The 25587-nt window shown below is 47.9% G+C and overlaps 2 protein-coding genes across 3 annotated transcripts in view; one reads left to right on the top strand and one right to left on the bottom strand.

The window, feature by feature from the left end:
- FBLN2 (fibulin 2) overlaps window positions 1–9535 on the top strand; it is a 91164-nt gene extending 81629 nt beyond the window's left edge. For both annotated transcript variants that reach the window (XM_084214186.1, XM_084214185.1), the window contains exons 12-17: window positions 1611–1739; window positions 2585–2710; window positions 3699–3815; window positions 4794–4922; window positions 7102–7225; window positions 8631–9535. In XM_084214186.1, the coding sequence (XP_084070312.1) occupies window positions 1611–1739; window positions 2585–2710; window positions 3699–3815; window positions 4794–4922; window positions 7102–7225; window positions 8631–8988 (983 nt within the window). In that variant the 3' untranslated portion in view covers window positions 8989–9535. The remainder of the gene's footprint in view (window positions 1–1610; window positions 1740–2584; window positions 2711–3698; window positions 3816–4793; window positions 4923–7101; window positions 7226–8630) is intronic.
- Window positions 9536–19919: 10384 nt separating this feature from the next.
- On the bottom strand, window positions 19920–20747 carry LOC311158674 (histone H1.01-like; the record flags this gene model as incomplete). Its single annotated transcript, XM_084214246.1, has 2 exons — window positions 19920–20000; window positions 20196–20747. The coding sequence occupies 2 exons, from the start codon at window positions 20745–20747 to the stop codon at window positions 19920–19922; spliced, it is 633 nt and encodes a 210-aa protein (XP_084070372.1).
- Window positions 20748–25587: the final 4840 nt, after the last annotated feature.

Raw genomic sequence — 25587 nt, 5'->3', positions numbered from 1 at the left:
TGCACAGACAAATTCATTACAAATAAAGCTGCTACTTTACAAATTATCTGCATTAGAGACTTCCTTGTTTTTGCTGCTACCTCTGATTAAAAGAAAACTGGTAACTCAGTGTTGCAGCAGAAATCTCAGTTCCTGTCAGGAGTTCCTGCATGGCGAGAGGCACTCCCTGCCCTCCCTGGCCCTGGTGCAGTCTCTCCAAGGCTGTTGTTTGATGGAGAACTGCTCAGGAGCCCTCTGAAATGATTCTGAAATTTATGAATTCAAATATGGCAGTATGATGAGTTTCCAGCCTTAGAGATCCATCCTGATGATTATTCCAGATGGACTTAGAAGCTCACTGTGATCTCCTCGCTAGGCTCGGCCGGGAGGAGCTGCTAATGAATGAGGAATGGGGATGGTGGAATAGCCCAGAAGATACAAACTGTAATAACCAAAATAACAAAACGTGGTGCAGGTTACAGAGGCTAGATTCCAAAGATCCCTGGGCAGGGCAAATGCAGCCAGGTATAGAGACACAGGTCCAATCCCAAAGGTGAGCTCAGAACCTGACCTTGTGTGAACTAGGCATGGAACCAAGTGGGAACAAGGACTGGAAACTTGACCAAATATAGGATAGTCCTTTTAGCATGCTACTGATTCCCATCACCCCACTCTTCCCACCGTGGCCGGGTCAGGTTCCCCTCCCCTCAGTGCCCTGCCTGCCATGGCCTGTGGCCAAAGCCCTCTGCAAATGCATCTGAAGCATGAGTCCCAGTTGGACGAGGTTCCACAATTACATGAACAGGGATTTTGGTTGTAAAAGTAGTTGAAGATGTGAACAATAGGAAAAAAATCAGGATATGTTGGCTTAGGAAGTGGCAGAGCTTGGAATACTTGAAGAAAAACACAATTGTGAGGGTTAATCAGACTTTTTGATGCTTCTTGTCACAGATGGTAAGAGGGATTTGTTAAATGCTGATGAGCTATTTAGTCATGTTGCAAGTCTTGTAAATCAGCCTGTATTGAAAACTCTCATCTTCCTCCAAGGATGTTTGAATGAGATTGGAAATGATGTGTGTGAGTGGAGAAGCAACTAATTTGTTGGTATTGGATTTTGGATGAGAGGCCGTGGGGAAAATCAAAATGGGAGCTGATTGAGAAAAGAAAAAAATCAGCATTGGGAAAGAGCAAAAGGTAGACAGCAGGAGCAGACTGACAGGGCAGGTGGAGATGAAAATAGCAATTGCTTTAATTGAAGGGATGAGCAAAATTTCTGGCTGGTTCTTGTTTTGCTTTAAATGGCTTGGTGTGACTCACGGAATGGCAGAACATCAGAATGGGGGGTTTAAATGTCATGGTTTGATCAGAATCAAAGTGTGTTTACACTGAAATGCAGAATATACTGGGAGAACCCCATTGCAAGTCCAGTTACCATTTTCACTTTGAAGGTAAGGCTCTGCTTTTCCCAGGTTTGACTCAACTGCCTCTGAGAAAAGCATGGAGGGAGAAGCTCATGGTATTTCTCCTGTCCAGTTTCTAATCCTGCCATTAAATGGACCTTTTTGTGTCTCTTTATAAACACTGGTTTGAAGCAAACTGTACTGATGCTGATGCCCTGTCTGGCTCTGCAGATGTGGACGAGTGCCAGACTGGGGTGCACCGGTGTGGAGAGGGGCAGCTGTGCCACAACCTGCCCGGGGGCTATCGCTGTGACTGCAAGATGGGCTATCAGTACGACGCCTTCAGCCGCAGCTGCATCGGTACGTGGGGCCTGGAGGGCTGGCAGCTCACCCTGGCTGAGCCTGGGCCCCAAGCATGCTCAGCACCACTGCAGGCTGAGCTGTGCAGTGCTCAGCACCATTGCAGTCTGAGCTCTGTGGTGCTCAGCACCACTGCAGTCTGAGCTGTGCAGTGCTCACCACCACTGCAGTCTGAGCTGTGCAGTGCTCAGCACCACTGCAGTCTGAGCTGTGCAGTGCTCAGCATCACTGCAATTCAAGTTCTGCCATGCTCAGCACCACTGCAGTCTGAGCTGTGCAGTGCTCAGCATCACTGCAATTCAAGTTCTGCCATGCTCAGCACCACTGCAGTCTGAGCTGTGCAGTGCTCAGCACCACTGCAGTCTGAGTTCTGCCATGCTCAGTGCCGCTGCAGTCTGAGCTGTGCAGTGCTCAGCACCACTGCAGTCTGAGTTGTGTCGTGCAGTGCCTCACAAGAGGGTGGCATCACCTCCAGAGCTGGGCTGTGCAGCACATCCAGGGCTCTGTCACTCCCAGCTGGGATTTGGGACCAGGCGTCCTTGGCTTGCCTTAACTGCAGGTTGTCTTAAACCATCTGCAGTGTCCTTCCCTGTGGGTTATGCTTCTGCTGCTGTGGGAATTTGTCTGTCTGAAGGTTCCAGCACTGTCCTCCCAAGAGCCATGATGCAGTACTTTGTCTTTGGTCCCCCCGTGCAGCAATTAGAGCTCGGAGTCACACAGCCTCCAACCCGAGGTTGCGGCACTTCACGCTCAGCAAACCAATCTCTGACACTTTGAAAAATATCCTCCTGCTCCTCGTTTGCTCATGTCCCTCAGCTGATTGTGGGTTTGCTTGTTGCTGGCAGACATAAACGAGTGCTGGAACTACCCCGGGCGCCTGTGCCAGCACACGTGTGAGAACACGCCCGGCTCCTACCACTGCACCTGCTCCTCCGGCTTCCGCCTCTCCTACGACGGCAAGCACTGCGAAGGTACCGGGCTCCTCCCGTCAGGAGGGAACTGCTGGGGGAATCTGGGGACTTAGGAGGAGGCCTTGAGGTGAAATATAAAGGCAGTAAACTTTGTGTGCTCGAATTTGCAGACAGTCACAGAATCCCAGAATGATGAGGTTGGAAGAGACCTCTAAGATCATCGAGTCCAACCTGTGCCCTAACACCTCAGCTAGACCATAGCACCAAGTGCCATGTCCAGGCTTTTTTTAAACACATCCAGAGATGGTGATTCCACCACCTCCCTGGGAAGAGCATTCCAGTACTTTATTCTTTTGGTGAAAGTTTTCTTCCTAATATCCAACCTATACCTTCCATGATGTAGCTGGAGACTGTGTCCTCTGGTTCTGTCAGTGGTGCCAGGTAGAAGAAACCAACCCCACCTGTCTCCAACCTCCCTTCAGGAAGTTGTAGAGGGCAATATGGTCACCTCTAAGCCTTCTCTTCTCCAGGTTAAACAGTCTCAGCTCCTTCAAACGTTCCTCAAACACTGGAGTTGTTAGATGAGTGTCAATAAGTTTCTCCTCTTTCTCTCTTTCCCCCTGTACTCTTTGCTTTCCTTTAGTTAAAGGAAAGTTAAAACAGGAAACCATTCAAATTTTGATAAAGATGAAACTTGGTAGTGACAAAACTTATAAAAACCACTTTGAATTGAATGGAAAATTTTTGAGTTCTCCATGATTTTTTCAGGGCAACAATTACATATTTTAGTGAACTGAAACCTATGAAGTCTGAAACAAATGTCTGCATGTGTGTGTGTTTCCATTGGCATATGGAGAAATGAAATTCAGGTGCAATAGACATGCTCCAGCTTCTTGGCATTCTGCCTAGGGAGCAGAAAAAATAGAGACAAATTAGTCCTTCCTTAGTCACTGTGACTGTAAGGTAAAGGTTGTCAGGGGCAGGAAAGGGTGGAAGACACTGTTCTGAAGCACTGTGGCCATCTCTGTGCATTTGTTTTTGGATGCAGATGTGAATGAATGTGATAACAGTCCCTGCAGCCAGGAATGTGCCAATGTTTATGGTTCCTACCAGTGCTACTGCAGGCAAGGCTTCCAGCTGGCAGAAGATGGGCATTCCTGTAAAGGTAAGGTGCTGCCTCACCAGGTTGTGGGTGTGGGTTTATTCTCTGTAGCAGGAAGAAGTCTCTGACATCAGCAGCCCCCGATGCTGCAGGTGATGCCTGAGGATGGTTGTGAGCTACAGCTGCCACAGAAGCTGCAAAAGGTCACTCAGCTACTGCACAGTGCAGTTCAGTGGGTGGAGCACACCTGTGGGACTGCACAGCCAGGGAGGTTGTTGTAATGGTTTCATGGGGCCAGAGCTTACGGCTGAAGAAATCAGGTGGGAAGGTATTCCTGTATTGCATCAATGAACACCTGCACTGCTGAGTGAAGGTTTGCTCGGACTGCTGCTTGTAGTGAATGAGGAGCAGAGTGATCACAATGGAGAGAGGAAGGGTTTTACCTCTTCAGCTGAAGTTACCAGCACTGACACACTGGAGAGTCTCTGTTTAAGGAGTGGTGAAGAAGCCAACACCCTTCCTAGCACAGGGAAGCCTGGCAAAAAATTCATTGCTGAAAGGGTAGTGAGGCCCTGGCACAGGTTGCCCAGAGAGATTTCCCATCCCTGGAGGGTTCAAAGACAGGTTCAGCCTGGTCTCGTGGAAGGTGTCCCTGCCCATGGTAGGGCGTGGAATGAGCTTTAGGCTCCCTTCCAGCCTAAACCAGTCTGTTATTCTATGATTCTCTCCATTTCAGAGGCACCAGAGAGAGACAGTGCTTCAAACTCAGACATGCCCCACCTCATTATTCCTTCCCATGAGTGTGTACTGCTTGCAGCCAGTATTTCTGGGAGCAGGCTGGTGTTCAGCATTTCAGAAAGCACCAGAGCAATGCCAGACCTCCATGGTTGGGCTCACGTTTAGCAATATATTATAAATATGTCAGCTGAGAGTTTCCTGGTGTCCTGCAGCCTGCCTTTGCAGATCTGTGTTTTGTTTTGTTTTGTTTTGTTTGTTGTGTTGGTTGTGCTTGCTGGGGCTGTGACTGTGTTCTTTGCACAGATATTGACGAGTGCGCGCAGAGCGCCGGCATCCTCTGCACCTTCCGCTGCGTCAACGTCCCCGGCAGCTACCAGTGCGCCTGTCCTGAGCAGGGCTACACCATGGCAGCCAACGGCAGGACCTGCAGAGGTAACAGCACCTGAGGAGTGAGCAGTGAGCTCAGCCATTACACTTGCTCAGTCAGCTTCCATGTTTTGTATCAGTCGCCGTTCCAAAGTCAGTCTTCGACAAAGTTGCCAAATATTGGTATCTGCAAAGTCAGTTTTCCTGTGTGAGAAGAAAGTGCTGTGGCAACTCAGCTGTCAGTGTGAGCTAATTGCTTCAATGAATTCCCCAGGAGCCCACTTCATCCTTCAAACTGAGGTGCTTGATGACTCACGTGAGCTGTGTGTGCGCACCTTGGAACAGCACTCAATGATCAGGGGTATTAGAGGTGCCAGATGTGGAAATCTGTGGCTGCTTTATGAGTTACAGTTTTCTCCTCCACAAAACTGGGAGATTAAATGTTGGTGCTGTAATTGAAACTTGGCCATCCAGCAGTGTCACCTAAGCTTTAATAAATGTTAGTGAAATGACAAGTACCCTCCCCTCACACACCCCTTTTCCTCAGAATTGTGGTGATGTCTTCTGGGAGTCTGGTGGTTTTCATCTGGTGTGCAGCTGTGTGGTTCTGAGCTGAGCCCCCCTTTCCCAAGGATGCACTGCCTGTGTAACCTGATGGAGGATCTGATTACCTTTAGTCCTCTGCACATTCCTGCAGTCCTTACACCAGCTGCCAGGCATTTCCTGCCCTGGCTCTTTCAGGAACCCTTCATGTAATGAAGAATTCGGTTATGTATCTCCCGTGCTTGAATTCTGAGTGCTAATGGCAGTGAATTTTCTCTGTGTAAATCCTGAGCAGCATGAGCATACTTAATCCTGACTGTGGAGCAGTGAAGCAGATGAAATGACAATTAAAATCCTTTAGAAACATTTTAAAATATTTTCAAATGTGTTTTTCAGAATGATTGCAGTAATATCCACATGCACTTAAATTCTTACATAAAGTTCACCTTTAGAAAACTGCAGGTCCCCTGGATATATCCCCTTTTTGGAGATCTGCAGGTCTGTAGGTACAAGTTTGGGCAGATACTGAGGTGTGTCTGAAAATGTGGTCAAATGAATGCTGGGTTGGTGCTGGGTCTGTTGTTGGCTCCTCTGTGCAGGGAGATGATGTTGGTTCCCCCCAGCTAAAGGTCTGGCTCCAGTTGCTCATCATCTGACCAGTTCTGAAGAGTTACTGGTGGAATGTTCCTTGTACCCTGTTTTCAAAAGATGAGTTGTATCTCATGGAGCAGTGGCTCAACATACGGATCTCTTTTTGCAGAAACTGCCTGTGGTATTTTGCAGCGCAGCCAAAGTGGTACAGGGAGTGCTTTCATGACAATGATTGCAATATGGAAGAAATTTTCTTTTCACCTACAGGCACTGCTGAGAACCAGCAAGGGATTTACTTGACTTTGATTCTCTCCTATTTCCTATTGTATACTTTTCTTTGCAAGACTTTTAAACCAGCCGGTTCAGTGTGTGAGATCAGTTCTCCTCCCAGGGGAATGGAGGGAGTGGAAGGCTATGATTTCCCTCTAAGAATCTCTGCTCTATGAGAATTGGCAGAGCTGCAGGGCCCTATGCAGTCCACATGCCTTGTCTGTTGGAATTTATTTCATTTTAAAGCCTCTGTGCATTGTCTAGACGTTTGGGAGTACACAGTGTGACTGCCGGGGCTCTGCCAATGCTTCCTGCTCAGGCTGGATCCTTGTCACTGCATCTGGCTTTCAGCATTGTCAGGCCATGGCTTGGGCTTGTGGCTGTGTCTTATTTAGGTAACCACATTATTCTTTGGGCCATAAGGTGTCTTTGAGCTTTTAAGTGCTCTTTATTATGTCTTCTGTAATTACATTTCATTATGGGGAGATACTTGTATTTAGGTTTTTCTAAACTGTGTGCCTTGTTCTGAAGGGTTGTTCTGAGTTCCCATGTTCCACATCTCCTGGATCCTGTAGGACAGCAGTGACAATTTTGCCTTTGCTTGCTTTAACTCCAGATTTATTTTAGTTGCTCTGCTTTAATCCAGAGCTACCTTCATGCACAGATGCATTCTTCTGGCACAGCCCAGCTTTCTCCAGTCTCAAAAAGTCAGTGAGAAGGTCCTGTTGTCTTTTAGCATGGCCTAATTATATTCTGGTGGGGTTTGTATATTCCTGAAAAATACTAGGAATTAATTTTTACTTTTGAACTTAGAACATCTTTTTCTTGTGTTTCTTCTTAGATATTGACGAGTGTGCAATAGGAAGCCACAACTGTTCTGCTGCAGAGACTTGCTACAACATCCAGGGCAGCTTCCGCTGCCTGTCCTTCGAGTGCCCTTCCAACTACAGGAAGGTGTCTGACATGTGAGTACAGCCTTGGGGCAGCCCCAGAGCCAGCCCAGTGCCTCTGGTGCTGTGTGGGGCTCTTTGTGGGTGGGTGCGGCAGCTCAGAGCTCTGAGACGCTGCTTTGGCACCTGGAGCTCATAGACCTTCCCCTTGCAGAGTTTCTGTCTGGGTATCCTTCATTCTCTCAAGCCCTAGAGCCCCTGTTTGCCCTCCAGCTGCTGCTGGAACAGCAGAGACCAGAGCCTGCAGCTCTCCTTGCAGCTCTAAAATGCTTCTGTTTTTAATTAAGTTTTAAAGTACAATCTTCTGTGCTGTTTGTATCAGAGCAGGAGCAGCCAGGCTGCTCAGTGCTCCACTTTGACAGTGGGTTTGGGGCTCCCTGTTTAATACTCACATTGCAGTTCCTCAGGGAGTGTTGAAAGGGAGCAGGATACTGAGCTTGCCAGGCCACAGGATTCTGTGAATGGCACATCCCCAGCTCCTCAGCAGCTGGGGCTCGGGAGCCCCAAAATCTCCCTACCCATTTCCTGCCTCAGTGGCTGCCAGTGCTTTGGGAACCCATATTTAGTTGCTTATGGCTTGAAACATACCTTTCCTGCCTTACAGAGCTGAGCAGTTGAGGAGTTTGTTTCCCACTCCCGTGTTTTAGGTACCTTTTCAAGGGGTCTCATTGATATTTTCTTGGAGCAGTGCCCCAGCCCTGCTGGTGATGAGCCCCTGGCTCCCCGTCCCGGCTCTGTGCCACTCAGCCTGGCTCTGGCTGTTGCTGTGGAGCTTCCCCACGTTCTCCCCAGGCTGTGATCTGTGCCTTGGGCTGTGCTGCTCTCAGTGACACACCCAGAGGTGTTCCTGAGCGCTGGCAGGGCAGAACAGGGCAGCTGCTGATCACACACTGAGGTTTGGGAATGCTCTTTGTCCTGATGGGACTGCCTAAAAACAGAGGCCAGACAAAATTAAGAGAATAAAAAGCTGTTCTATTTATTGAAGGGCCTTCAGGTACAGAAAAAAACCTCCTAGGGGCTACACCCAAAATGTGTAGTCACAGGTTTTTATACTTTTATAAGTTTGGCCATTTGCATATTGGGGGTTAATCTTCCAATTACAGCTTCAGGTAATGAAGTAATTTACCCCAGGTCTGCTCCCCCCAAACTCACTTTGGTTTACATCTCTGGGGGCCTGAGGCAGTGAGGTGTCCTTGACTGGGAATTCCTGGAGAGGAATTGTTGTGCCTGGCCAAAATGGGAAAGCTGTAGCTGACACTCTGTATGGAGTTTAGATTACACACTAAAGAATTGCAGGATTGCAAATGTATGAAAAACATAAAAGTGAAAATTCTGTGGCATCAGTCCGATGCTTGGCAGTGCCCCCAGGTTTTTGTGTTTTTCCCTGGCCGCTGAAGGTGCCTCTCTCCTCTTTCCCCAGGAGGTGTGAGCGCATCGGCTGCTTCAACTACCTGGAGTGCCAGAACACGCCGGTGCGCATCACCTACTACCAGCTCAACTTCCAGACCAACATCGTGGTGCCGGCGCACATCTTCCGCATCGGGCCCTCGCCCGCCTACGCCGGGGACAGCATCGCGCTCACCATCACCAGCGGCAACGAGGAGGGCTTCTTCAGCACGCGCCGCCTCAACGCCTACACCGGCATCGTCTACCTGCAGCGCCAGGTCAAGGAGCCCAAGGACTTCCTGCTGGACGTGGAAATGAAACTCTGGCGGCAGGGAACCTACACCACTTTTCTTGCCAAAATCTACATTTTCATCACAGCTCACGCCTACTGAAGCCTTTGCTGACGTTGGATTTTATTGGTGCTATGCTCTTTAACTGTTCTACCAAAGCTTAATACCGTTGAACTGGCATTTCACGTATCTAGCCTTTATATTATTTTTCTTTCGTTGCTTTAAACTTTCTTATTGGTTGTGTAAATTAAGTTAATTTTTATCTTTTTATGTTCTGTTTTCTTATGCAATTCTGTACATCATCATCTGCCAGCGAACAAAGGAAGGGTTAGAAAGGCAGTACAGACCTTGTGATAAATGCTGGAACCTTTTTTTAGCAATTATTTTTAGGTGTAGTCACTTCTGCAGGGTATTGCACTAGAGAGGGAAGGTGTTCATGTGGGAGTACTGGGAAAAAAACATGGAATGATTTCTCTTTCTGACACAAAGTTCTGGTTTGGCCGGGCCAGTGGCCTCACTGGGGTGTCTCTGCTGAGTCCAAGGCCGTCCGTGGACACTGATGGGGACCCCACCTCCTGCTCCCAGGTTATTTTCCTCCTTCCAACTTTCATAATATGTTGCCTTAAAATATATATAAATAAAAGGAAACTCCACCAGTGAAAAAGCCTATGGATGAGTCTTGCTTTAGTAGGAATGCTCATGTGCTGAATATTTGCAAGACCAAGGCCTTACCAGAATGTTACACTTAAAGGTTAAAGCTCACATTGCCATTTTTAGTAGTTGTCTTTGAAAGCGTTGGTGTTCCTCTGTTCCTCACTCGATAATATGTAAGTGCAGATTTGAAGCTTTGTAATTCTTAAAGGAATGTTCAAATGGAAATAATGAAATAATAATTACTGCTCCTTGTTTTAAAGCTTGGGCATGTCCCTGAGCAATAAGTTGCAGTTTTAAATAGACAAAAAAGGGATTTGCTTCTCTGCTTCAGGAAAATGCCTCCAGTGGTGTTGCCAAATGAAAAATGCCAGTGAAATTGGTGGGTTTTATTTTGCCATTTAGAAAAGAGAACAACCAAAGTTTTGAGCTCGATTTCCTCTGGTTCTTCAGGGGACTGGATGAAGTCCAAAGTTAGAGGCCAGATCTGGCAAAGCATGATATAATTGAAGTATTTATTAGAACTTAGAAATGAGTATCAGAACTTCTTTCTGGCTGGTTTTTTTTTTTTTCCTTCCCCAAAAAGCTCCAGTATTGCAATTTTCTGAGCTTCCTTTGTTTCAGCTGTAATTATTCTGAAAAATATTTTAAAGGAAAAACATAGCTACAAGATATGGATGTTTATTTCTCTGCAGTTTAATAATCCTGGAACCCCATGTTGGAAGGGACCTCAAGGATCCAACCTTTCTTGACAAAACAATTACCTGTTATTTTCTACAGTTTGATCAATGTGTACACAGAAAGAACTGGAGAAATTAAATCTAACACCTTTGTATGCCATATTCAACAATTTTATTATGTTGTAAAAATTGCATCTAAAAATCTTGTTAGCATCACCTATATGGTGAGAGGTGTTCACTATATCCCCAGGCCAGTCTCTACCACTTCAAGTCACTCCTTTAATTTGGACGTCCTTAAAATAAAGGGCAAATCTTTCTGTATCTGAGATCATAAAATCCCATTAGCAGGGAAAATTTATTTACATTACCCAGCTGTAAAACAAGGCCTATCTGGGAGCTTGCATACATCAAACTTCTCTTTGTTTTTTTTCTATAAAAACCATTTAGTTAAAGATCTTCCATCCATCTTTTGTTTTCCATAGTTAACAGTTTTGTAAGCATGTAACGGGGAAGTGCCAGCTGAGAAACACAGGCTTGTGCAATTTGTCATTCCAGTTAATTCCTATCTTACAGCTCCAGGCCTTCCAGATCCATCCTGCACACGTTCAGGGGTGACACATTTCTCCAAGCCCCACTGGGGCACGTCAGGAGTCACCAAAACCCAGAGTTTTCCATCAGCATTAGGATGTGATTGAGCACAAATGATACCCAGGCCTTGACTGTGCTTCTTGTCAGAGAACAAATGGACAAGTCATTTGTTACTGGGAGACCTTTTGCTGACTAGAACCAGCCTCAGTCAATCATATTAAGGATCTGGCAGTTCTTAGCACCAGCTCTTCATTTTCTAGACAGGTAATTGATGAAGAAAGTTTTAGGGAAGACTTTGCATACTATTAGAAGGAAAATGCTCTGCTAGGAAGAAGGCTGTCTTCATCTGTAGTTAGGAAAGGTTGCTCGGTGCAGCTGGTCAAAACAAGGGGAAGGATTTCAGGAGGTAACTTCACATCCTTCTGCTTCCAGATTAACCAGAGGAGGGTTTTTTACCTTTCTGCAACCCAAAGAGTGCTCCCTGTCAGTTCACGGGGGAGCAGGAGCAGTCAGCACTGCACCCTTAGTTCTGTGGCTGAACCTGAGCAGCCTCAGCCCCACACCCACAGGGGCAATGTGCTTTCACATGGTGTAAGGGGCCATGAGCTGGAATTCTGGTCTCCTTCAACTGATCCAGCTCCCAGAGGCCCAGTCCCCATCTCCAGGGATGCACTTTCCACTTTATTTGGCTGGGTAACCTGTTTGTGTGTCTATGTGCACAGGAGGTCTCAGCGGAAAGAGTTCAGGCCTGGGCTGTATTTCTTTTTCTTTTCTTTTGAGTAGGTTTCATTTATTCCCTTGCCTGGTTGAGGTGAATTAAGAATAGCTACACAAGAGCTGTGCAAGCTGATAAACTCATGAGGAAGACAACAGCTGCAAACCTCATAAAGAATTACTGCTGACTTGGGGCATCTGTTCTATATGTGTGAAAACTCAGATTATTGGTGTGTTCCCCAGGATGGAAATGGCCTTGCTGTGACCTGCCTGAGCAAGGCCTGCTCTGCTCTGCTCGGCTTTCCTTGCTCCTGCCTCGATAAAATCTGACCTCTCTGCACTCTGCTGTTGTATTCCTTGGGAGATCCAGCGATCCCAGAGACTGAGCAAGATCAAATGAGCCATTGGAAAGGAGAAGAAATGTTCCTCTGTGTGTTTGCTGGAAATTTGAGTGGGTATATTCCAGAAAGAAGCATCAGGTTTTATTTGGACTGGAATGTACATAACAGAGTTGAAATAGCAGGACACGGGTGAGAGGGATGTTTTTACCTCATATTTTAAATTGTTCCCTTTCTGGAGCAGGGAGGAAGTGGTTTACAATCTCTTTGTGTGTAAATACATGTCTGTGGGTCACTGCAGGTGCTGGCAGCCTGTGCCAGCATTCCTGTGTGAGCCCTGGTGCAGGGAACAGCATTGGATGGCTCAGCCTGGGCCTCGCTCCTTCTCCTCACACTGGGGGACCAGAGCAGGGCAGGGAGCTGTTAATGGGCCCAAATTTTCACATTTCCTCCAAGATATCCCAAACAGACTTTCATTCTCTGTTATTTCTCTGTACCAGCTATTCAGTCAGTTCTATCAAATAGATTCAGGACAGAAATAAATCTCAGACAGATTTTATAGTAACAAGCTGTAAAAAGGGCCATTCTGCAATATCTCCTCAACTTCAGAGCATGAGAGCCTCTTGTGCAAAGGTCCCAGTGCCTCTGTCAGCTGAGGGCATCTTGGAGAGTGAGGGCAGGGCTGAGCCCTCTCCAGCCCTGTTCCCTTGGGCAGCCCCTGGCACACAGACACCTTTGGCAGACCCTGGCCATGGGGGGCACACACACATTGTCCTTCTGTGTTCCTCTCTGTCCTTCTGCAGACCTGCCTCAGACCTAGGGAGATGGTTTTCCCATTCATTTGCCTTTTTTTGCCTTTGTCTTTCTATTGCTCCCACCCATGCTAGGGGGAAGAGAAAGTTCCAGCTGGGGAGAATTAGGATTGTGGAATAAAAATAGATTTTGAGGTCAAATAAAAAGTGTCTTCACACTTCCAGTGTTCTCTGCATTACAGAGACGTTCATTTTGAAGTGGCTACTGAAAAGCAGGATTTAATTAGATCTGGTTTCAGTGATGTGAAGCTGAAGTCATAAACTCAAGCCTTTTGTCTTCTAAAGCACAGTTCTTTCTCTTGCACGTTCTCTCCCCATAAGCTGAGGCTCCAGTTAGTTTGGGGTTAAAAATGACAACATCTGCAGTGAATTTTCCCTTTTTAGCAGGGGCTGGAGAGGAAGAGGATGCCATTGTGGTGCCTGCCCTAAGCACTGTGACGGGAGGGGCGGGACGAGAGCCTTTGTACATCAGTGAGTTCTTGTGTGGCAGCCAAGGATTGTGTTCAGTGCAGAAATGCACAGCAGGATGTTTGGAACATGGGATGCTGCAGTGGTGGTGGGATGGAGGGGCTGAACTGGTGATGCTGGGGCTAGGCTGCAGCAGGAGGGTCTCTGATCTCACTGCCCCATGGGACATAAACCCTGGGCTCCCTCTGGGTGAAGAATTGGTCTCAGGTGAGATGCCTTGTACTTACAGGTGACCCAGAGCCCGGTTAGTGAGCCCAGAATGTGTGAGAAGGGAAATTAAATTAGTTCTGTGCAGGGTTCATGAGATTTGGTTCATTCCTAATAGTCTGTAACTCAAGCACTCAACCTCCCGAGGAAATGCTGAGTTTCTGAAGAGAAACACTGATTATGGAAAGGGCCATCTGAAGGAGTCTCAGCTCTTCCCAGTAGAACAAGTGTGGAATGCTTCCTTTCTGGGGAAGGGTGGAAGGGAAAGATATAAAATCTAATTTTATTCAGGAATAATAGTCCAGTGTGCAGAGCACTAAACTCTCCTCAGTGCCACCATTACTAGAAAGGAGTTGTGAAACATATTAGCAACACCAGTTGATCCAATGTACAGAAAATGCATCCAAAGAGGAGACATGAAGGCCCTGAGGGAATGGGTGGGAGGAGATGCCTTTCTTTCTGTCAGTGAGGGCCCCTGACAGCAGCACAGACTCCACTGGGCTCTGCTCCAGGGAGGGATTTTGGCTGACTCTGATTGCAGAGTTACTGGTTGCAGCCAGATGCACCATGGTAGGGGATGGATCCTCCCCAGCACTGATAGCCAGGAGGAAAATGTATGTGGAATACTTCAGTATGGGAAAAAAGCTGATAATCTTTGATGAAGGACACTTGAAGTGCAACACTGCCATTGCTGGAGTCTGAGTAAACCATGGAACGTGGAGTCTGAACAAATCCCATGGTGTTGGTTCCCTTCTCCCAAGGATTTCCCCCAGCAGACACCGAGGTGGTGCTGGTGGCTGAGGGCTGAGGCTGAGTTTGTGCTCAGGTGCCACAAACCTGCAGCTGTGCTGGGCTGTGCTGGGTGCCACCAGCACCTCCTGCTAACTGCAGCAGCTCTCCAAACAAGCAAACAAACAACAAAAACCCCAACCTCAATCACCTTGAAAATAATGCTTGCTGAGGAAAAGACATCATATTCTCAAGAAAGAGTTTTCCATAGGTTCCAAGCAGCTGTTGATGCACAGCTCCATTGAAGTGGATGGGCTGGGTGAAGCCACAGCTTTAATCAGAACTATATTTTCCCCTGGGGACAGGAACAGACACACAAATGACATGTGCTGCTATCGTCATCTGAATCCCATCTGGAAGATGCTGACATAAATAATGATGAAGGCCATTTAAAAATGTGATTACTCCATGTAAGTACCTGAATTTTCTTTCAAAAACATATGTTTGCACTAGTAAATGAAGTGCTCAGAGGAGGGTGAAGGCCAGGCCTCCAGTGTGGGAGCACACCAAAGCCAAGAGGCAGAGCTGGAGCTGCCAGAATGCAATGTGAGGCTCCCCAGCCTTCAGTCAGCCTCAACCCCTGCATGGAGGGGCTGTTGGAGCAGTTTGGGTGCTGGTGGTTGGACTTCAGGAGGTTTTCCTTACGTTTTTACTGGTTTGGGTGGAGAGGGAGGCTGTGGGTGTTCACAGCTCTGCCATGGGTGTGTTGAGCATATCATCTGCACCTCACCCGGGTAGTCCAAGTCCCTTGGCAGGGCGTGCAGAGTTGGTTTTCCACATGAAGTGTGACCTTCTCAGGACTCTGAAAGCTCTCACCATCCTCACTTCCCAGCCTCCCCATCCTTGGAAATCCAGGAGTTCACTGTTTAATTGGTAACTTTTGGAACCTTTAACCCCAAACAATCTCCACCTCTTTTTCTCAGGAATTCCCCTTGCAGCTTCTCCTTTCTGCAGCTGCCTCCTGTGGGTTCTCTTGCTTTTACCCCACTGCCAGGAGATCTTTGTTTCATCACTTCTCTCCCCTTTAAAAGAGCACAGGTCAGAAAGAGAAACATCCACCCTTTCTTCTTGATGCCTGAGAGCCTGCACCAGCGTGAGGAGCTCACTGCCCTGCTGAGCCTCTGAGCTGCCAGGCCAGATCCTGAGCCATGGTATTATTCTGAACTACACCGTGGCTCTAAACTGCAGTGTTGCAGGGTTGGAAGGCAGCTGCTCTGTACCTTTGGGATTCCAGGGTGTGTTGTTGAATGAGTGCCCTGGGAAATCATTAATAAAGGATGATTTGTATTTCCACAAATCCCACTCATTGTTTTTATTTTTTTAAGGCATTATGTTTTGTTCTTTCTTGGAGTATTTTTGTGGAAATGTACAGTTTAATGTTAAATATTTGCTCCCATGTGTTCATTTTTGAGAGGGTATTGGGATTTTCAGTTTATGTCCTCCAGCATCATCTCCCCCCAGGGAACAGTGTGGGGCAGGGTGGGGGCACTGCTCTGGTGGTGTTTGGCCCAGCCCACACTGGTGCTGAAGCGGTTCAGTCAGTTTTGGGCCCATTGTTATTGCAGAGCTGCTTGGGTTTATGCTGGTTTGTTTGGTGGTGCTATAGCTGACTGGAACAGTGGCAGTGGAGATGTTCATGGAAATACACAAAAAACAGAGCAGAGGGATTTGGTCTCTCTCATGTGCTGGCACTGGAAGACTTGGAAGAACAGGCTTCAAGAGCAGTTGTTACCTGCACACACCATTTTCCCAAACCTGTCAGTGATGTATTTATCCCTCCCCCCATGACAAAAACGCAGTTGTTTTGTAGGTTGTTGTACTCTCCTGTCCAGGCAGGACGAGCCATTTCCAAATGCACATCCCAGTGTTTCATCATCTCTGCCGTACATTGCAGCCATATCTGCGCAATCAATAATGCAGAGATTTGCAGGCTCGTTTTCTTTCAAGGCTGATCTAATTAGTTAATAAAATAATAGTCTCTCCCCTACCTCCTCCTACTTGTTTCCCCCTCATTTCTCATCTTAGCCACTGAAGAAATATTTCCTCTGTTCTCACGAAAGGAATGCATTTACACTTGCCACAGCAGTTCAAAGATACCAAGAATATGTTTTCCTTATGCTGGTAATTGCTTTTCTTGGTCATTAGTTGATCAAAGTGAAGGAAATAGAGTGGGGGCAGTCAGACTAAATAATATATTTGGAGTAGAACTGGAACTGGAGCTTTCTTGGGGTTTTGCTTTTGTTTTCAAAGAGCTGAGTTGTTCAGTCTGTGCACAGGGGTGCCTCCCTGCTACGTGGGGAGTAACTGTGGAGTTACTGGGGTGGTTCCTCCATGGTGTAAATCAGGCACCAGCTGCTCCACGTTGTTCCTCCAGACTCTGAAGGAGCTCATAGCTCCAGCGCAGGTTTGTCTCACAAGCAAACTGAGCAAACTGAGGAAAGCCTTTTTTTTTTCACCTGTCCAGCAAAATATGCAGGTGGTGAGAAAAAAAAAATGGAAAACTGGGGATTTGGTGTTCGAGTTTTTTGCTTGATATTTTGTTTGGAATTTTTTTAGAAAGGTAAAAGTTAAGATTGCTCTTCCATGCTTTTTGGCACTGTTCTTGTTTGGAAAGCTTGTGTGGAACGTGAAACTGAAACTTTGCATTAGCATAAACATTTTAAGGTCTTTCATCAAGTCTGTTGCACTTACTGTCAATGTATTTCATCATTGTGGCTCTTTAATGAGATTTGGCTGGTGCTGGCGAGACAGACAGTCAGAAGTTCACTTTTGCTTCATTTGGGTTTTTTGTGGGTGTTTTTTTCCCCCGCCTGTGTCCGGCCCCGTGAGCTTTGGTGGATTTGCTTGGAGACAAACCAGTTTCTAGATTTCTCCTTATTTGGAACAAGTGCCCTTATCACTGCTGCCAAGAATACCCTGGGCTGAGTGGCAAAGGGCCAGGAGCTCGCCGCAATCGCTCGGAGGGCTGGAATTCCCGGGAACACTGGGGCTGGCATGGCCACTGGCCCAGGAGGGAAGGTGTTGGATAGGCTGTGTGTCGTCTCATGAACACCATCTTCACAGAAACACTGGTGTCTTTGCTAATCCTCCCTTTATAACTGGATGCTGAGGTCCAAGATAACTTATTTTAAACAAAGCTTGAGGGTTTTTGCTGTAAAAGTCTCCTTGCTTACTCAGTGGCATTTAATCATCTCAAGATCCATAATACATGTAAATACTCTGAGAAATATGGGAGGTGGGTGCTGTAATTTGCTTTTTATTTCTCAGAATAATTTTCTGGAATACACTCAATAAGGATTTTTATGAGCTTCCGGGGGAAATTGCTACTGTCCTGCATTTTTGTAATGAAGGACAATCTTGGAAACAACAAACAACTCCTTGACTTGGAACAAAAGGGGAAAAGTGTCTGGAATTGTTAGTATGTGCTTATTGGAAGAGAAGGTGGTATTTAGTAGTCTTAATGATTCAAGATAGCTCAGTGTTTTACTTTGAGTCTGGAGGAAGTTTGTTTTGAAGACCTGACTCAATTTCAGTTGGGTTTAGTACGTGTGTGCCCTGCTTTTGCATGTATGAACAATATTCCCAATGGATATTCTGGGAAAGCACAGGGCAAAATCACATCTGATGGTACTTCTGACATCAACAAACTCATAACAGGGATGAAAGTAATGCAGTATTTCTACTTCAAAAAGGGGAAAAGCAGAAACACCTGGGAACGGGTTAGACAATCTTGGATTTCCTTGATGTGTGGAAGGATGGCAGGGGTAGAAAAATTGCTCCCTGGGATTGTTCACCTGATCATTGTTAGTTTGCCAGAGAGGACCACCATAAATGTAGATATCACACACAAAGGGAAACAAAGTGGGGGGAAGGGGAAAATGGAGGGGAGGGTCACAGATGGAAAAATTAAGACTTTCTTTTAAATGCAATTGGTGAAAGCAACAACTGAATGAGCTGCAGTGATCCCAGCCCTGCTGGCAGGCATAATAAATGTTTAAAACCGGCCTTAACAGTGCAAAACTTTAAGGACTCTGCACCAATAAACAGAATGGTTCATAATGTACGTTTAATTAGTACCCATCAGGGAAGTAGCACACTTCCAGGCATTTCCACGCCCTCTGCCATGCCCACATTTCCAGACACAGGGAGGAGCAATGCACACCCACAGCAGGGCTGAGCCATCCCCCAGGCACGCGGAGCCACCCGTGGGACACTGTGGCAGACGTGGCCTCAGAGGCCTCCCCAGGAAGGGTTGAAAAGCTCCATTTTAGGAGCTCCCTGCCCGGAATCACCTTCCACTATCTGTAAGTGCTGTGGACCAGGGGATGCAGCTCAGCTCTGGGCTCTTGGTGAGATGAGTCCCGGACTCAGGTGAAGTCCTGGCAGTGTGGCATGAGAGCAGCTCACAAACGGAGCCTGGAACTCGCCCTGGCTGGAGGCTGGCAGGAACAGAAGGCAGGGATATTTTTGAGTTTCTGGGTGCAGGGCTCTGTCGGGGGAGCAGGCTGGCTGTGGTGCTGAGGAACAGGCTGACATAATGCTGAGGGAAGGAGCCAGCAGAGTGGGTGGATCGTGCTGGTGCCGCGTGCGCGAGCGCGGCTGGCGCGTGGCTGTGAGCGCACAGGGACAAGGACACAAAGGCTGGGCTGCCCCACCTGTGCCTGGCAGGGGGCTCGGGGTCTCCTCAGGGAGTGCAGGTGTTTGTCTGGGACTTGTCCCCTGTGTTTGGGTGGTGGCTGTGCTGGCACCGAGGCCATCCCAGAACTGGAAACTGATCCCTGTTCCTCCTTCCCGTGGATGCTGAGGCCTCCAGGCAGCACCTGAGCAGTGTGTAAATGAATTTCTGGGGATGCAAATTGTACCTGTGCTCACTGTAAGGCCACCTCGCCCTGGCAGAAAGCTGCAGAACGGTTTGGGTACAAAAGGTGCCTTGTTGGCAGTCACAGTGGGGGGAGATGGGGAGATGGCACAGCGCTTGTGGTTTGTGCAGCAGAGACTTTATTGGTGTGCTCAGCTCTTACGCACCTGTTCAAAATACTCCACGTTCGAACCTGGTTGGCTATGACTGGTCACCACCTGGCTCACTGACCAACAGCTGCCTGCTTGCCTTCTTCTCAGGGACTGGCTCTCCATAGCCAAACCCCTCCTCCTTTTATGGCACACAGTCCAGCTGTATGCTCTCACAGCTCCCCCTTTTCTGTTTTAAAATATAAAAGCCGTGTTTATTATCCATCTGCGGGGCCCCTTTGCAGAAAGGGCAACAAACACGGCACAAGGAGAATGAAATTCTTCACTAAACTGACAAACCCAATCTTTCTGTCTATTGGTGTGTCCCACCAATTTTTTACTATCATGTCCAGGAGCTATCAAAGGTGTAATGTTGCTGGCTGGCATGCTGCAGCTAATTACTTAAAGCTTACAACTTACAACTTGAACATTACAAACAAACAAGCCAATTTAAAAACTATCAGAGGTAACATTTAAAACTGTCAGAGGGAGCATTTCCTTCTGCTGGTAATGTCCTTAGTGTCTGACTCTTGAGGTCCAGGTGAAGTCACAGGTGAGCTGTCATGCCAAAGGTCTGGGATTTCCATCCAGCTGCTGCAGAGGGTTGTTACCATCAAACACTGTGGAAGTACACCCACACCCTGCCCCAAGTGACAAGGTCCTGTACCAGCACCTTTGGTTTAGCAACTGGACATCACTAGAGGACTGTAATGACAAAAAATTATTGAAGATGACGGGGTTTATTTAAATGAGTAGACTCTCAATTTCTCTCAGTCGTCTTACTTCTTTTTTGGCACTGCCTTCTTTGCTTTGGCCACTTTGGGTTTGGTTGCCTTAGGCTTGGCTGCTGTGGGCTTCACTGTTTTCTCCTTAGCTGGGCTCTTCACTGTCTCCTTGGGGTGGCCTGCCTGTGTGGCTGTCTTGGGACTCGTGGCCGCTTTCTTGGCTGCTGTGGGCTTCACTGCTTTTGTCTTAGCTGGGCTCTTTGCTGCCTCCTCCTCCTGTGTGGCTCTCTTGGGACTCTTGGCCACTTTCTTGACTGCTGTGGGCTTCACTGCTTTTGTCTTAGCTGGGCTCTTCGCTGCCTCCTCCTCCTGTGTGGCTCTCTTGGGACTCTTGGCCGCTTTCTTGGCTGCTGTGGCTGCCGGCTTCTTCACCTTCTTGGGTCTCTTCTTCACCACCACCACTTTCGTGGCCTTCTCGGCAGGGCCAGCGACCTTCTTGGCCACCGGCTTCCCGGGCTTGGCAGCTGTCTTTTCCTTTGTTGCCTTTTCTTCTGTCTCACCCGGCTTCTTGTTCAGCTTGAAAGAGCCAGAGGCTCCGGTGCCCTTGGTCTGCGCCAGGGCGCCATTGCTGACGAGGCTCTTGGGCCCCAGCTTGGTGCGGCTCTGGTTCTTCCCCACACCGTAGCCGTTGGATGCCACCGCCTTCTTGAGCGCAGCAAGGGAGAGCACCTTGCGCTCCCTGGGGGTGGACATGGCCCTGGTGATCAGCCCGGTGACGCCGCCGGGCCCCGCGCGCTCGCGGGCCTTGGGGCCGCTCTCCGCCATCTTCGGCTTCCTGGCGGCGGCCCCGGCGCGGGGGGCAGCCACGGCCGTGTCCAGCATGGCGCGGCCTCTGCCTGCCCCCCGGGGAAACCAGGAGCTGCCTGCCTGCCTGCGTTCTCCTCAGGCACCTGCCCCTGTAGCCAAACCTTCCTTCTTTTATGACGCGCACAGTCCGGCTCCACGCTGTCATAGCCGGCCAAAAGGCTCCCAGCCCTCCCTTCTGCTGTGAAACCATCCCAGAGAATTCCCTGGGAGCGCTGGCCTGGATTTGGCCTTGCCTGGGGCTGCTCTGTCCAAAGGACAGTGGGATGGCACCTGTGTTCCGCCACTGGGCCTCTTCTAGCCGGACAGCGAGACGGGTCCAGGGCTCCTCAGGCGAGCAGTCTCGGGCCGGGCAGCTCAGCCTTCCGCAGGCCGAGTGTCCGAGCCCTAAGTGCCCCAAGCCTGACACCTTAGTGAGCTCAGTGATTATCAGCTCTTAGTGATTTTCAGCTCTTTTATAATTTCAGCTCTTTGCTCGCTAAGATGCGGCCTCAGTGGTTTCCACACAGCAGACAAAGAGAGAGGAGAAGGCAGCCTCAGAGATTCCATGATGGTTTATTTGCAGGGGGTTCGCGAAGGGTTCCGATGGTGGCTCTTCTACCCAGAATGGGCCAGGGTGGCTGCTTATATAGGGTTAGGGGGGATTGAAAACTGACCAATTGTAAGGGTTAGGGAAAACTAAACTATAGGGTCACAGAGAGATAAGCTAGGCCAGAGGACCTAAGTGAAGACTCCAGGCTTAGCTATTCTGACTCAACATTTCCTTATCTCAGGCTTACATCCTCCACGGCGCCCTAGCCCTCTCAGTGTCCGCTCCAGGCACCTCCTTGGGAAGGGAGCGAGGTTTAATTCCATGTGCTGGTAGGGATGTGGTGTGACTGGGCAAATCAGCTAAACTCTACCTCTCTTCTGTCGCCCTGTTTTTTTAAGTTTTTCCAAGCCTTCTGATGTTTACGTTCTTGTAACAAACTTTCTCACACACTTTATGTGAATAACTTATTGGTTTTCATTCTTTTATGGAGCAGGAGAAATTTGATGGGCTGTTGGTTTGTCCAGTGTCATTGGAGAGGTGGCACTGTCACCCTCCAATCCACTGGCACTTCTGGAAATCTGCAAGTGTTGGAGCCAGAAATTAAACTTCCCTCTTGTTTACCTTGGAGAGCTGCGTGTCCGCATCGTTTTATTTCGTGTCCTGTAGTGACATTCCCTTATCCACGCTACATGAGCACAAAAGCCTGATTGGTTTTTTGTACACTTCTAATAAAAATAAATGCTTCCTAGGCGTCTACAATATGAGTTTAGGGTATTTCCTGTTTGCTTTAGTTTTTTCTTATTTCTTTTTAGAAAGAACTCAAACTAATTTTGCTACACCCACCAACTTTTTTTTCTTCCCAGTAAAAGATTTTTCTTAAGGATTATAGACTAATTTTACTGTACACATATTGCACTGAAACAACTGGTAACTTTTTCTTGTGCCTACTCAGAGAGCTGGCTCCTATAAATAGTATTTCACATGGCAGGCATATAATACCCATGCTCTGTGGTCTCTGCCAACAGTGTGAGGTATGGAAATGAGGTTAATATTAATCTAAAAGACATATTTTATTTGGAAACCCTTCTCTGCCTTTTCCCACGTTGCTGTGGGAGAGGTGGGAAGCAGAGATGGACAGCAGCTTCATCCCTGGGAACAGATGGAGGGTGCAAAGCAGACATCTTCAAGAAGAGCTGACATTTTAAGCACTATCGAGTCTGCAGGGAGAGATAATATCGTTCCTGAGACATAATGATATACTTGGAAGAGCAGACAAGCTTTACAGCATGCAAGCTGGAAAAGCTGTTTGAGCCTGAATGCTTATTTCTTTTTATCATTCTATCCCTATGTGCAATAAAGATGTTATCTCCTCTCTCAAATCTTGTCTTGCTTGTATCCCAAGACCTTCATGTCCAAAATTATTTCAGATTTGACTTTCCAACTTGCTTTCCCTGATGTCTGCATCTTCCCACCTTCGAGGCAATGCTGCATGTCCTGGCCATGTGACACAGGATAAAGAGAGCAAGGGTTTGTTTTTTATTTGCTGTCCTCATTGCTTTTACTGATGAATGTTTATTTATTCATCAAGTCAGAATAAGCAGTCATTTGCACTGGATCCTAATTTCAATTATGGACATCTTAAGTACTTGAGCAATAATGTCATTGTTTGTTATTAGGTTTTAAGTAACAGACATGAGTAAATAATAAGACAATATAAATACAAATCTACTTAATTATCTGAGCCTTAAATGCCAGGCAATAATACCTAATCTAAAAAAAGAAACCCATGTGAATTACTAACATCAGAGAGACTTCAGAAAGAATCTGTCTCTTATTAAATTTAAGTGGGTCAAATCCTGCAGCTCCTCAGTGCAGGGGAGAGGTTTGTTCAAGGATTCTAATGGACTACACCATGATAAATGATGACAGAGGGGGTGATAAATGCAATGTGTTGCTCATTAGGACAGGCAGAGATGGGCTGGTAAATGATGGGTACAGATCTAGTGATTTATTTGCAGAAGTACTGGGAAATATTCAGGCCCTAACTTAAGCTGTACATTGGGATGATACTGAGTTTCTGCAAAACTTGACTCTCAGGGAGTTGAATCTTACATTATTTATCTTCTATATAAGCAGAAGTAATAGTTATAAGGAATAAAAATGTATATCCCAACAGATTGATTGAAATTACAACCGTAGGGATTTTCTTCATCAAAAACTGGCAGGAAGAATTTAGTGCTGGCTGGGTGTTTTCCATTAACTTCTGAAGAGCTCGTCTTTGGGTGAAGCATTAATAGGGAGTAAAGTGGAAAACTGACAAAAGCCTTCAGTGTTCCCAGGGTTTCAGCGCTTTGAGTTGATCCTGTGGCACCTCTGGCCCAGCCCATTGTGCTGTGCAGCTCAGATGAGCTTCCCTGGGTCACCAGGACCCCAGGGCACCATCCCTGCTCCAGAGTTTCCTCCCTCCCGTTTGAAATGGGAGGAATAGCAACCCATGAAAACATTGCCTGTGCTTCTGCAGCAGCACAGGGAAAGAAGAGCTCACTTGGGAAGCCACCACATTCCTGCTTTGTGTGAGCTCTTGGAGGGATGATGGTGCAGCAGTCTCTTCCAGGACAAAACTGGATTTGGCAACTGGCAAGGAACAAACAGCAGCCACAGCTGGGAGGGAGATGGGGCAGGATGAGAGGGAAGGAAGGAGCAGGGAAGGGACCGACCTGCCCAAGGAAAGGAACCTTCAGGGCAAAGATGATAGTCAAGGTCAAGCTGTCAGAGAAAACCACAACCTGTTATATCAAACTGATGGCAGCTGTTCCAGGGCTTTGAGCATGCCAGTGCTCCTCAATTTATTTTACATTCCCCTGGGGCAGTGATACGTGTGCTCTCTACCCCTCAGATGTGTGAAGGGAAATGGATTTCTGCTCCCTGCAGTGGGAATCTGGAGGGCTCTGACTGAGGCAGAGGAGGGGAATGGGCCTCAGGACAGTTTTAGAGATAAGTTTGCTGTGAGGAGAGGGGTGGGAGCTCTGCTGCGTGGGCTGAATGGGGGTCCCACCACACATGGCTGAGAGGGAACTGGTTTGCAGTTGTCTCACTGCCTTGCTAAGATTCACATCTTTGGAGTCTTTCAGGAGAGGATGCAAGCCTCAGAGCAGTGTTGAAGCTGCAGCTTTGCTGTTTCAATCTGCATGAGTTTCAGAAGCAGCCTTCTACCTAAGTAAGTATTTTGGTATTGAATTAATTAGCAGTTCTCTGAGCACAGCACTTTCACAGGAACTCCATCCCACACCTGCACCCCTCCACCTTTTCTGGCTGCAGCCCCAGCCAGCCTCAATGGGTGCCAGCACTGCTTGCCCTGAGCCCAGCTCCTGCCTGCTGTCACCCTCTGCCTTTGCAGAGCTATCCCCACAATGACCTTGCTGAACGACCTCACTGCAGAACCGGGAGCTCAATCAGCTTCTGCAGAGCTGCTGGGGCTGCTCTGCCCTGGGGACAGGCTGGCTCTGCAGTGGGCAGCTGGGGGGCACACAGGGTGCTCATGTGCTGTGCTGTGGGACAAGAAGGACATCCCAGCACCCCTCCCCACCTGGCTTTAGTGTTCCCTCTGGCTCTGAAAATGTTTTGAATTTTCCAAGTTGAAATAGAGGAGAAGCTGATGGCCACTGCCTCCAGTTGTGAGTTAATGTAACCGATGTAGCCTGGCTGCCAGAAAGGTGTGAGGATGGCTGAGGTGAGCACTGTACTGCCTGTGAAACAGGCAGGCAAAATCTGCAGCATGCCCAAGGGGAATCAAACACCTTCCCAACACCCTGGGCAGTGCAGGTCACCAGTTTTCCCTAGAGCCACCAGGTTGAGCCCCTCTGGAGCCAGGCTGGCAGAGCTGGGGGTGCTCACCTGGAGAGGAGAAGGATCCAGGGAGAGCTCAGAGCCCTTGGCAGGGCATGAAGGGGCTCCAGGAGAGCTGGAGAGGGACTGGGGACAAGGGACGGAGGGACAGGGCACAGGGAATGGCCTCAACCTGAAGGAGAGTAGATTTAGATTAGATTTTAGGAAGAAATTTTTCCCTGTGGGAAGAACTACCCTGAGAGTGGCAGGCCCTGGCACAGGGTGCTCAGAGCAGCTGTGGCTGCCCCTGGATCCCTGGCAGTGCCCAAGGCCAGCCTGGACACTTGGAGCAGCCTGGGACAGTGGGAGGTGTCCCTGCCATGGCAGGGGTGGCACTGGGTGGGCTTTGAGGTTTTCCAAGTAAAGCATTCTTGGATTCTGTGATTTATTTAACTCTAGAGTTTTGGTAGCCTCTCATCCATATGTTCCCTTCATTCCTAC

Source organism: Fringilla coelebs (genome assembly GCF_963513975.1).
Source record: "Fringilla coelebs genome assembly, chromosome: 13".
NCBI lineage: Eukaryota > Metazoa > Chordata > Aves > Passeriformes > Fringillidae > Fringilla > Fringilla coelebs.
This window is presented reverse-complemented; position numbering and strand designations above follow the sequence as displayed.